Source organism: Limulus polyphemus, unplaced genomic scaffold, assembly GCF_000517525.1.
Source record: "Limulus polyphemus unplaced genomic scaffold, Limulus_polyphemus-2.1.2 Scaffold254, whole genome shotgun sequence".
In the NCBI taxonomy this organism is placed as follows: domain Eukaryota; kingdom Metazoa; phylum Arthropoda; class Merostomata; order Xiphosura; family Limulidae; genus Limulus; species Limulus polyphemus.
Genome location: NW_013665864.1, coordinates 542,281 through 556,119, shown reverse-complemented (window position 1 = coordinate 556,119; position 13,839 = coordinate 542,281). Strand labels below are relative to the sequence as shown.

At 34.2% G+C, this 13,839-nt stretch overlaps 1 protein-coding gene across 3 annotated transcripts in view; it reads right to left on the bottom strand.

The window, feature by feature from the left end:
* The window catches only part of LOC106478838 (methyltransferase-like protein 27), a 26,302-nt gene that overhangs the window by 2,696 nt on the left and 9,767 nt on the right, over positions 1-13,839 (bottom strand). For 2 of the 3 annotated variants that reach the window (XM_022382523.1, XM_013939413.2), the window contains exons 2-4: positions 8,170-8,311; positions 5,144-5,266; positions 1,633-1,771 (exon numbers count right to left, since the gene is read on the bottom strand). In XM_022382523.1, coding sequence (XP_022238231.1) covers positions 1,633-1,771; positions 5,144-5,266; positions 8,170-8,295 — 388 coding nt within the window. In that variant the 5' untranslated portion in view covers positions 8,296-8,311. Of the gene's footprint in view, positions 1-1,632; positions 1,772-5,143; positions 5,267-8,169; positions 8,312-10,997; positions 11,083-13,839 lie in introns of those variants that run through there. The other variant, XM_022382522.1, reaches the window with a different exon arrangement.

Here is a 13,839-nt window from a genome sequence, read left to right as displayed (position 1 = left end):
GCGTTAGGCGGTGGGGTGGTGATGCTAGCTGCCTCCCTCTAGTCTTACACTGCTAAATTAGGGACGGCTAGCGCAGATAGCCCTCGTGTAGCTTTGCGCGAAATTCAAAAACAAACAAACAAAGGTATGAAAAAATATCTTATTAATTGCTTTTTACTTTAATTTTTACGTTTTCACTTTATAATGGCCCGTGCCAGACTCTTGACTTTTGATTCAGGCAGAATTTTTATACTGTAGTGAAACTATAGCGCTTCTAATTTTGACTGGTTGTTGGTAAGTGGTTATTTATTACTTGACACTTCAAAACGATATACTTACTTACAGTTTTTTTCTGTACTTTCATTTGCACCCAGACAGTTATTTAAATTTTCACTGCCGGTTTCGCTTTTTTTTACTATATACTGTTAAGCTAACAATCCTTTAATTTTCCTTACTTTTATGACTCTTACAAACCAGATTTTGTTTTCGGAAGTTGTTTGTAAATTATGCAATCTCACCTCCTCCGTCGAGTTAGAATCTGAGATAAACGTAAATTAAGAATTAAAGCTATCCACCACAATAAGCAGATAAAGACAGAAAACTTTACCATGTGCCAGGGTCAATGGAAATCTGTGAATAAAGGTCAGATCTAAAAGGTTAGAATTATAATGGATAATGTCTATGTTAAAGTCACGTCATTTAGTTTAGGATTTTAATGATGCTTTTCACTTTAACTTATGGTTAGAAATATATTTTATTGTCTCTTTTGTTTTATTAGTTCCATACTTAATTAATATTCTGTTGGATACTAGCGTGGGCTGGTTGGATAATTCTGTTAAATTAAGTAGTGTGAATCAGTAAGAAAAAATAATGTCTCTAAGCAAAATGTCATGGGAATTCAGGGAATGTTGACTTCATGAATCATGATTTAGGGATGATAAGAATATATTTGCAAAAGTATAAAGTCAAGAATATCACTGATATATCTTTATACGAATTAAAACGCTGCATATAAACCACGATCAAAGGAAAATTATAAATAATAAAAAGGAAAATATACCAAAATCAAACATGCAGATTCCAATAACTGCACAGGATATGAATAATGGGTAATAAGTCGGTGTACAGTAGAATCATTTTCATGAATTAAAAATTTGTACACATTCAGATGGACTTTATATACATTTTTTTATGTTTGAATATCATAGTTTAACTTTATTTTTTATGTTTTAGTGGTTTAAATATTTTAGTTGAAATACCATGATCGCATAGTTCAGAGTATTCATGGTTACAGGCCCCCAAAAATATTACATCTTTCAAAAACCACCAATGCATTTTTTCTAACAAATTAACCCGGCATGACCAGATGGTTCGGAAACTCGACTCGCAATCTGCGGGTTATGGGTTCAAATCCCCGTCCCACCAAACATGCTCGCCCTTTCACCCGTGGGGGGGTTATAATGTGACGGTCAATCTCACTATTCTTTGGTAAAAGAGTAGCCCAAGAGTTGGCGGTAGGTGGTGATGACTAGCTGCATTCCCTCTAGTCTTACACTGCTAAATTAGGGACGGCTAGCGCAGATATCCCTCGTGTAGCTTTGCGCGAAATTCAAACACAAACAAACTAACAAATTATCCCTCATCAAAACATACCATCTTTGATTGGCGACTCATAACCACACCCCAGGAAGAACTGGCAGAAATTTCTGTACACATTTTTCTTTCTGGCGATATCTAACATCTCTGGTGTTCCATCCAAAGCATCGATATACTTGTAACCCATTGCATTCAACTGTAATACAGTAAAATGAAATGAAAAGAATAGAATGCATATCAATCCACAGTAAATTACTTCGAACAGTTATATTATTAAATAACTATAAACTCGGGAATTACATGATATTTTAAGTATATTTACAACATTATCATATAAGATATGAAATAAATTTCTTTTGAAGCAGTTTCGTAAAATTGCACGGATCAGAAAACTACTAAACTAATTAATTACTACCCTTTCAATTACAGAAAACAAACAGTTTAGTTATTTCCTTGCGCAGATTATTATATAAAATAAATAATCTTTTAAAACAAAGATAAGATGATCAGCATTCAATAAATATTATTGTCCACTAATGTAGGGCCTATGCCTTAAATCTCTTCACATTTGAATGAGATTGAAACGAAGAACATATATTACAAAACAGTTGGTGTCGTTCTTGTTATTTTCTTAGTTCAAAGCTACACAATGAGCTATCTGCACTATAAAACAATAGCACACACGTATTGTACAGAAAAACAAAATTGTGTTGTATTAGGGTTGTACAATATTTTTGCAATTAAGATCTGAGTTCTACGACATAAAGAAGAAGCCGAAAACATTATGTTAATAGAACTGGCCGGCCTATCTTCTCTGCGTTTATAACTGGCAGTTCTGAATGGATAATATCTATTGAACAAAGGAAGGACTATGAAAGTCCTCTCTACATTTTTACATGTATCCCATCGTGTACTATAGTGTAGGGCTTAGAAAGATAAGCACCATCTCTGTCAACCAGTTGATTCAATTGTCCTCAAGGAAAGAAGCTCACGCACATTAAAGGATGAATATGGGTGCACCATTGTTTGTATACTGGTGTCTCAGATATCATTGTCATAAATTTGTGCCAAAATCTATTGGGAAGGATATGAAAAGATGGAAGTCTGCTGAAAGACTTGATATCGGACATTAGTAATCCTTGAAACTTTGAAGCGTATTATGAAACGCAAATCTGACATTAAATCCGTGTTTCAAAACTTTTAATGAGAATTCAAGATTGTTAAGCAACACACTAATTGGGTTGAGGAATTTCACGTACGAGCTGCAGATATAATTTAGTCATCATACCTATTTGGTATGCAAGTATCACAATCCTCTATAGTAAGTATTTCATAGTGTTACAAGTTTTTCTCAAGTTCTAATTTTGGACATATTAAATTTGTTTGAGGTCATGAGCTGAACTCAGCGTGAGGTATTACATTCTGTAACAGGTTCTGGTCACTGTATACAGTTTCATTAGATAGATTTATTGTGTCCATCTATACTTTAAGTATTTAGGACTCTCTACGACTATAACAATGGAGCAGAATTATTCTCGAATACTTGTGATCAAATTTTGTCATTGATCGGCTACAGTAAGGGAAACTGTAAATACAGTTTTGGTGTTTTCAAACAGATCAGTTAATGCCTAAGCTTAGACTTGCTACGAAGTTTCGTTTTTGTTTTCTGTACCATCGTGGATTTAATTTTCATTCTTACATTCTCTTTTATTAAATACATTATAATTCATTTTAATTCCGTACAAAAACTTTATGTTGATTTTATCACTTTTTTCATCGCTACTAGCCAAGTTTCTCTTCGAAGCCTACAGCAAAAACGGCTGGATATAGTGCGCCAAAATCTATGCACAGCTACTACACAAACTCCTACGAAGGTTGTAAGGTTATGTTTTAAGTTGATTTTTGAAAATCGAGATTTCCACCCTCAAAATTTTCTAAGTTCCTTTTCGCCACCAACAAAAACTCTTCGAAGCCATTGAAGCATTGCAGAAAGCTAGAAGCCATTTAAGCACTATTATAATAGCCGAAAATGCTTCGTTTTATTAGAGTAAACAATGTGTATATTAACATACAATGTCTCCAGCCTTATTGTTATTGATTATAGTTTTACAAGCCGCTACAGAAAAATCGGCTATGAATATTCTACTGAAACCTGGACAGTAGTAATGAATGCAGTATTGAGTATATAATAGGGTAGTTTTAAAATCAATTCAAGCGTCTTCGTTTTTTCTCCTTGAAAAATTTCTCTAAGTCCTTTACTTTCTGCCATTGAAAAAATATTGTGTTTTACTAATTAATGCACATTAATAAAATAATTTGTGGAACTTATAGCGCATTAATTGGAAACTGTCAAGCTGACCATTCATCATTTCTCGAGTCGGCTGTTCTTTATTGTTTCTAGAGTTTGCTGTTGTACTTTGTCTCTACATGGTTTTCTTCGACTATTTCAGTGAGTTTTTCTAACAGTAGACGATTACCATAGTAGATTTCTCTACTCTTTTAGTGATGATTTATTCTACATATATTCACACTTCACTAGTAAATAATGGTTGGGTGGGGGAAAAAAGCCAATGCAGTAGTAAACTGTTGAAAAACACGTAACATTCAACTGAATGCATATACACGTACGTATCTTAAAATTTATTCTCTATAAATGAACATAAAAACTTAAAAAACAAGATAATTAAAAACTGATAACTCAAACCGAAGAATAGGGATCATCCAAAAAAATACAAAAACAAGGTGAACAATATGCAAAGATTATATTTTCAAGCCTACAACTAGTGACTCTAAAAAAAGTAAACAGTTGTTTTTGTTGTTTGTTTTTAAGCACAAAACAATACAAAAGATTACACTTCCAGCCTAATTTGTTTACTTTTTAAGAGTTACTGGTTGTAGGCTTGAAAATATAATCTTTCTATTTTGATTCAACTTATTTTTGTACTTTTTTTTGACGATCCTATTCCCCTTCTTTAATTAACAATTTTCAATTATCTTGTTGTAAAATAGTCTTTACCATTATTAGGCAATATCATCTTTAATATATTTTGCAGAAACATAATGATAAAGAACAAATTGAAGAACTGAAATCCTTTAAAGATGGCTCTCACTTAAGAAAAGTTTTGCGATATAAAAAAAAATTACTGTTACGACAGAAGAAATCCTGCGGGAATGAATGAAGAGAGAGTTCCAGGTAATTTATGATTCTGTTTCGAGCTAGTGTGTGTTTTCGAGATTGTGTATATTATAAAAGTAGTTAAGTTTAGAAACGTAGTAATTGTGAAATTACTGTGTACTAAAAGTGTGTATCTAGAAAGAATAAACTGGTTTAATCAAGATAGGACTTGTACCGCTGAAGTTCCTTGGAAAGAAATTCTACCGGAAATTAACAAACAAGCAGGTACGTAACATTACGTTAAAGTTAACAGTATTTGATACATGATATATACAAAATCTGGCAAAAAAAAACAACAGGTTTATAGCTTTAAATACACCATACGGTATTTCCATTACAAAAGAAACAGGCACCATAGAAAATATCTATAGTAACTGTAACTAATTAGTTTACCTTTTCTCCGAGAGCTCCCGTTCCAGCTGCTATGTCTATGATTTCGGCATTTCGTGGTACATTCAGTTTTGCGAAAGCTTCTGCAAATATTTTGGGTCCGTTGTAATCAAATTCGTTTACTTCCTATAAAACCACAAAAGATAACTGTAGAAAAATGCTTTACCTCTATAGATTAAGTTGTTAATTATTCGCTGACAAACTATTCAAAACTTTGATTAAAAGCATTAGTATTTTTTTAAGAATACTTCAAGCTGAAAATATCCAAAAGAAACAAATTACAAGTAAGAAGTAATCAATGAACAGAAACTAATTTGTTCATCAACAAACAATAAAATAGGAATTTTGTTGGTTGTTTCACTGGATGGCAGCAAACGTATTTCAACATACGCACATACATGCGTAGTTTTATTTATTTTCTCCTTTTGTTTATTTACTCACGCAGCTATTTCAAGTTAATCTTGCTCCGCAAGTGGGGTGAAGAGAAATGCGTTTCTGAGAACCCCCGATTTCCTAGAAGCCCCTAGCTAGTTTCGAGCTGGTATCTCTGAAAATTTTACCGAAACACCTACTAAGTCTGAAGTCAAAGTCCATCAACTGTATTCGTCCCATACCCAACATCTCGAACATTATTGTTATATCTCAAAAGGGCGGAATTTTTGTTTAGGGAAGTAATAGCTATACATAAACTATATATAAAGATATCCAAAAATGTTTTTTTTTTTAATTTTGCTCAAAGCTACACGAGGGCTATCTGCGCTATTAGCCGTCCCTAATTTAGCAGTGTAAGACTAGAGGGAAGACAGCTAGTAATCACCACCCACCGCCAACTCTTGGGCTATTATTTTACCAACGAATAGTGGGATTGCCCGTCACATTATAACGCCCCCACGGCTGAAATGGCGAGCATGTTTGGTGGGACAGGGATTCGAACCCGCAACCCTCAGATTACGAGTCAAGCGCCCTAACCACCTGACCATGCCGGGCCATCCAAAAATGAAAACAACGGAAAAGGAAAACTAATATAAACTTAAACCATTATAACTTATACTACAGAGCCACTACTAAGATCAGGCATTTAAACACATATAAACAGCATTTTGCAAAGTTTTTTTACTCAATGTTGTTGTTGTTGTTGCTCATCGACAGAGAGAGAGAGAAAAAAAGGCTTAGTACATTGTTTAAGACTTTATATTCATAATCCTAATATTAATGGATTCTGTTTTGAATCTTGTTCATCCAAACAAATAAAAATTCCTTGGTGATAAAGATGTCACTTCTGTTGGAAATATTTTAAACTTTGATAAAGAAAAATAAGTATAAATGTTTTATTAAAGACTTAAAGAGAACTAACACGAATATCTGAGCAACTGATACACCCAAAATGCCCGGAATAATGTTTCATTACTGCATTTTTATGTTCCATTTCCGAATCGGAATATCGTTTTTCCCCGAATTGGGTTTTCGCGGAGAAATCGAGCCCTAAAAATCTTTCACCATTGTGCATATATAAAGAAAGTCCCCACATTCCTTTCAAGCAACTCAGCGTGGCCCTGTGGTCAAAGTCGGGGGGGGGGGGGTTTGTTGTGCAAGTTGAAATTTGAAATTCGACCTCTGTTGAATTACTTTTGAACAAATCATTTGATAACAGTTAGTACAAAACCCACTGACTACGTCAAATAAAATACTTTTTGAATATTCATATCCAGTTATGCACAATTTACCGGCCCGGTGGTTAGGGCACTCTACTCGCAATCTGCGGGTCGCGGGTTCGAATCTCCGTCCCAACAAACGTGCTCGCCCTTTCAGCCGTGGGGGCGTTATAACGTTATGGTCAATCCCACTATTCGTTGGTAAAATAGTAGCCCTAGATTTGGTGATGGGTGCTGTTGATTAGTTGCCTTCTCTCTAATGTATCACTGCTAAATTAGGGACGGCTAACGCAGATAGTCCTCAAAAAGCTTTTTTTACGAAATTCAAACCAAACCAAACTTCATTTCCCGATGTTTTTTTCTATTTCAGGTCTGTTTGTTTTTATAAATTGTCTTATCAGTGTATCGAGTCTTATCGCTTTTATATTATTTCAGATTACATGATAGACAGACATTATGCATCGAATAATTATTATAAACTCCAAACCTCACAAGATAGAAATGTAAGAACTGTGATTTTAAAACTCTTGCAACAAAACATCTGCACATGATCTAAGTCCGATTGATAATAATATTTGTACATTAATTTGGTCGCGAAACGAGATCCTATAGTGTAACAGTATAAAATGAAATGAAGGATATTTGTAGGGATTTTAGTTACATATTATATAACTGTTAACCCAAGGAATCAACTACATCCTCTACACCCTTCTTAACTGAATATTTTACCATCATCATATAAAGTAACTGAAATCTTAAAACGTCCATGTTATATGTTACCTTCTTAGAAAGTATAAGTTGATTTGAAACTTTTTATGTAATGTTAAAACACACACAAAATAGATAACTTCACAAAAAAGAATTAACACTAGCAAAAATGTTCAACATTAATAAAAGTTTATATTGTCAAAGAAGTTGTAACCTTAGAGCAGGTGAAGTAGGATTTGTTATACCTACCTTAGAGCATGGGAAGTTGGATTTGTTATACCTGATTTATAGCAGGTGAAGTTGGATTTTTCACACTTACCTTAGAGCAAGTGAAGCTGGATTTTTCAAACTTACCTTAGAGCAGGTGAAGTTGGATTTGTTATGCCTATCTTAGAGCAAGTGAAGCTGGATTTTTTATAACTACCTTAGAGCAGGTGAAGTTGGATATTTCATACCTACCTTAGTGTAGGTGAAATTGGATTTGTTATACCTACCTTAGAGCATGGGAAGTTGGATTTGTTATACCTGATTTAGAGCAGGTGAAGTTGGATTTTTCACACCTACCTTAGAGCAAGTGAAGCTGGATTTTTCATACCTACCCTAGAGCAGGTGAAGTTGGATTTGTTATGCCTATCTTAGAGCAAGTGAAGCTGGATTTTTTATACCTACCTTGTCATAGTTAGCAGCCCAGTTTGCGTAAAATGTTTTAACTTCCTCAGGTGGTTTTTCTCTCAGGCATTCCTCCATAAAAGCGTCTACGGTTTTATATCCGAGAACCTTAGAAGTCTTGGACATCTTTCTTCCTTATATTCTACAGTATTAGAAGAAATGAGACTTGATACTACCTAAAAGTCAAGGTAAATATTAATAATATTTTTCGAATATAGTAGTTATAGCCCGATTTATTTACTTCAGACCTTTCGTAGTTTGTCCAATACTACTAATAGAATATATTCAATATTATACACATCAACACCAAGACAAAACTAGCGATACCTGTTATGATACATTTTATGTTTACCTTTTTGTTAGTAACATTTAATATTTCAATCAATGGGCAATAAAATCATTTTTAATAGTCTCGTCCTACTCGTGTTTAATAATTACTGGAATACATATGATTGTTGTTATTTAAGACTCATAACGTAGGTAAATTAATATGTACAATTATAAACGGACTTTTCTCTACGTTAAAATACTTTTATTGCGAGATTTCGGCCCTCTTACCGGAGCCTTCATCGGGCAACATGCACTGAGGTTAACGAATTTTTCGCTCAGTGCAATATTACTGACCAGTCATCAGTAGTCGCAACCTATGCAACTGCTTTTAACCGAAAAGCGGGATTAGCTGTCACAGTATAACACCTCCACAAGTAAAGCTGTAAAATCGTGGAACGAACTTTGGACTTACTCCAAATCGCAAGGCTACGTCTGCAAGCGTGTTATATTGTTTGTTTGTTTTTAATTATGCACAAAGCTACACAAGGGCTATCTGTGCTTTGCCCACCACAGGTATCGAAGCCCGGTTTCTAGCGTTGTAAGTCCGCAGACATACCGCTGTGTCACTGGGGGGCTATTTTAAATTGTAATAATTATTGTTATAAGTATAAATTTAATAATTAATGTAACTTAACTTCGCGCGTTATGTTCAGTATTTTATTATTTGGGAAAACGTACAATATAACATTTCATACAAACAACATGTCAACTTAAAGGTATAAAATACTTGTATTTCTAGTTCAAGAATAAAATTGTATATAATTCTGACTAATTTATTCCCTCTCTGTATCTTTATTCAATTTTATGATTCTTTTTTTGTGATGTTTAATATTTCGATTAACAGCATTTCACGTCACCTTTATAATTATTCTTTTATTGATAGTAAGTAACACAAAGTTAACTTGGTAAACCAATATCAAAGCTAAAATCAAATTGTCTTTTTTTACTCAACTTCGATGTTGACAAAAGAAGAAAGTTTTATCCATATTCAATGTTTGTTTGTTTGTTTTGAATTTCGCGCAAAGCTACACGAGGGCTATCTGCGCTAGCCGTCCCTAATTTAGCAGTGTAAGACTAGAGGGAAGGCAGCTAGTCATCACCACCCACCGCCAACTCTTGGGCTACTCTTTTACCAACGAATAGTGGGATTGACCGTCACATTATAACGCCCCCACGGCTGAAAGGGCGAGCATGTTTGGTGTAACGAGGATCCGAACCCCCATATTCAATGTTCAGTCGCAATTGAGAAGACAGTTTATTAACATAAAGATAAAGCGAAAAATCGAGAAACTTGGTTACTGTTAGTTACAACATTCTAACTAAAATAAATGCATGTGCATTTGATATTACCTTTGGACGAAAGCGAAACAGGATAAAAAATGTGGTATTATAGGTATTCAAAACAAGGAAGTCCTGATTAACTTGCCTATCTCACTTCCTGATGTATTAGAAATATCGTACAACAGACATGTTAGCGTTTAAAATAAACAGAGTGAAAGATATATTTATACCAAATAAATTGCCCTTGTTCATTTTCGTTTTAAATTGATTAAAACGTTCATGTATATTTGAATTTAAATTCAAGAGTTTATACATTTTGCTCATAACCTGATATATAAGCATTTATGCCATGATTCTCTTTTAATTAAAACTTTTTAAACGATGTATAGTTTTAAATATTTCCGACGTAAACGTGTATGATTTGCACTTGAGTTTTTTTTAAGTACGATAACTGTGCACTGAACTATCAAAACCAAAACATATCTGCTTTTACCGAAGGTTTTGCCCGACTCCTTAAACGAAATATAGAGAACTGACTGTCTATTTTTAACGCACTCACAACTGAAAGTGACGACGGTATTAGTACCATCCCGTCTCGAACCTTTGACCATTTGATCCTGAGCTCGGCAAGCAAACTACTAGGCCACACCCAGCCGATAAAGCTACTGAACAAAAAAAAAAGAAAACATGAATGCGGCATAATGCTTTCCACCAACTAGATGTTCAAACATCGAACTCGTTACGAATTTCAATATTAACACATTTATTTATATAACATTTTTTCTTTTCATTCCTTATTAACCTCCACCTCCCCTAGAAACCGGGTTTCGATACTCGTGGTGGGCAGAGCACAGATAGCCCATTGTGTATCTTTGTGCATAACAAACTCCTCCTCCCTGAACAGTAAGTTTGGGTACTTACACCTTTAAAAATCGAGTTTCGGTGCCCATGGTGGGCAGAATGCAGATTGCCCATTGTTTCCCTTTGTGCTTAAAAACACAGCAAATAACCAACTAATTCCTTGTTAAGTCAGACATGAATTAATTATTATGGAAGAACACATACATAACAAGGAAACGTCCATATTCGTGAATAGCGAATGCAAAGAACTTATTGGATCTTTTTTTTTTTTCTTCATTCCGTGATCTTACTTTCAGCTTTAACTTAATAGAAATATTATTATCATGATACTAAGACAATAATATATATTCACTTACTAGTTTTCTGCTTGGCCGTCCTGAATTTTATTCCTTCTGTTTTTTTTAAACTTCTGGTCGTATGTAATATAAACCTGTTCTTTTATATAGAACTGTACATGACCTTCGAACAACATACTGTTGACTGAGAGTTGTAAACCCTCTGGTCATATGACCACGTTATTGACAATTATTCCTTCCTTAGAACCACTCTTACTTGCTGCTTACTTAAATTCTAAAACTGATAAACTTTCCGTCCAAATATCAAATGCTCTGATGCAATACGATTAGGAACTAATGATGTACAACCACATCAAACATAAGCAACCCCTATTCACATGTTTCACATGGAAGATTATTATACGTTAAAATATGATCAGACAAGTTAATTAATCACGTAAAAGTCTTTAAATTCTTGTTTCCTGTAAACTTCGTATTGTGACATCTTTATAAAATAGCATAGCTAACGCAGCATCTTTTAAAACCAACATTTATACTTAAAACATGGCTACAAAACACCATGATACACAGTGTGGAATTAAATAGTACTACTTTCCATCGTGTTTTTGTGTAATGAGTGATACAACATATTGTTACGTCTCCGTTTGTTAATTAACTTTCTGTAACTTCGTTCCGACGAAAGTTTAGCGACACAAGTCCTTACTTAATAAAACTGGTTTATTCTTTCCGAATATAACTTTACGATACACTTAATTTCAACAATCGCGCTAAAACAAACGCTATAACAACGAACGTTAACTTCAACAATACGTCTCTCTCTCTGACTGCAGTTCAATTACTCATTACCTACACACACATTATTGTCCCGTCACGTTGTCACCCTCTTATATATACCAGACTACCCTATATCTAGTAATCTCCCGACAATTCCCGAAGGTTCGAGAGAACGAGTCACGTGACCTCGCTGACTCAACAATATTATACTGTAAGTTGTTTGTCATGTTTAAGAAGCTCCGAACTGCGGTAGGCAAAGTCTTCAATCAAAAACAAAATAGCTAATTAATGGGGAAATTATAGTGCTAAAAACAAACACATTCTGATTAAAAGAGTTTGTTTGTTTTTAAGCACAAAGCTACACATTGGGCTATCTGTTCTCTGCCCACCTCGGGTACATAAAACGATTTTTAGCATGAAAAGCCTTCAGAGACCCAGAGTTATCGCTGAGCTACCAGAAAGCTTGATAACAGATATATATCTTATGTTTTAGACATCATAGAACATAACCGTAGTTTTAGTATATATTCCACTCGTAAAATACCTCTTTGGCAGCATGAAGCACAAGATAACGATATTCATAGTTTTGTAACTTTTCAGAAATAGTCATTATACGGGGTAAATATATAATTAATTAAAAGTTGATTTTCAGAAGGTAACAATAAAACTTATGATCAGGGTGTATGTGCCATCCAACCCTCTTAGTTCTAGGAAGGAGTAAACATTTACCAATTATTATTTGTGATGTATCACAGTCATTTGGTATAAAATGTCACACAAAAAATCATGTTTAAAAATAATATGATTATTGACGGACGACTAAAAGAAATCGTAATATTCAGTGTGAAAATACACAGTTTGAATTTCCATTGTGTTTTATGTAATAAGTGATACAACATACTATATTATAAATTGTTTATTAGTTTGTTTGTTTGTTTGGAATTAAGCACAAAGCTACACAATGGGCTATCTGTGCTCTGCCCACCACGGGTATCGAAACCAGGTTTCTTGCGTTGTAAGTCCGCAGACATGCCGCTGTGCCACTGGAGGGCAAATTGTTTATTAACCCTGGTCCAATAAGAAATATGGCGTTTCTAAGGGCAGCAAGCAAGTGCTTGAAGCAGACGTAAAATAATTAACTACTAGGGATCTGAAAGTGCTGAATAGTCAAATATATTCAAAATTTCGCACAAGAAAAATTAAAAGCTGACAACTCAGTACAATTTAATCTAGATATTTGGTTATTATATATCTTAACCTTAAACTCTGACTTTTGTGCTGCTTGTAATTTGAATTTGTGACACCACCATGAAACATTATAGTGAAAACAAAAAGTTTCGAAATACCAAATTATACATCCCACGTTGAGAACCACTGATTTAGATTATTGGATCCAAAACTGTCACAGAATATGGTAGACGTAATTTCAGTTTAATCAAATATTGATCCGTTACTATAGCCGTTTCAAGCTGTATAGAGGATTCTAAATCCAGATGAAAATAAAATATGTTATCTTTATTTATACGTCCCTAATTTAATTAGACTTCAGTCTAATCAGACATTGATCACTTAAAATGATATTCGATCTATTACTATAACCGTTACCAACTATATGGACGGCTCTTTTATATTTGTTTATGACCCTCGGTGAGATAGCGGTAAGTATATGGACTTACAACGCTAAAATTCGAAGTTTGATTTCTCGCGGTGAACACAGCAGATAGCCCAATGTAGCTTTGGTCTTAAACAAACAAATGATCTTTATTGACACAGCCCCCGTTTGTCTTTCAATTTTATTCTTCTTTTACGTGTGAGACTTAAGAATAGGACTTAAATCTCAATGCCTGGGCATTCCTGTGTGAGTCCTACTTCTTCAGATACTTCTGTTACTAAAATACATCTCACACTTCCCATAATACAGGGTTTTCGAAAATTATCTTTCATATTTTGAACGTAAGTAAAAGCAAATAACTAATATAAGTAGGAAATACAGTCTGTAATACCTTGTAGCCAACTCTAAGGATTTTTTGTTATACTGTTTTCATTCCTTAGTCACGGAACTACGGACCAGGATAATAGGCGACATCGCCGGTGTGACCGTGGACTGAGAGTCACTGACTATATTGTT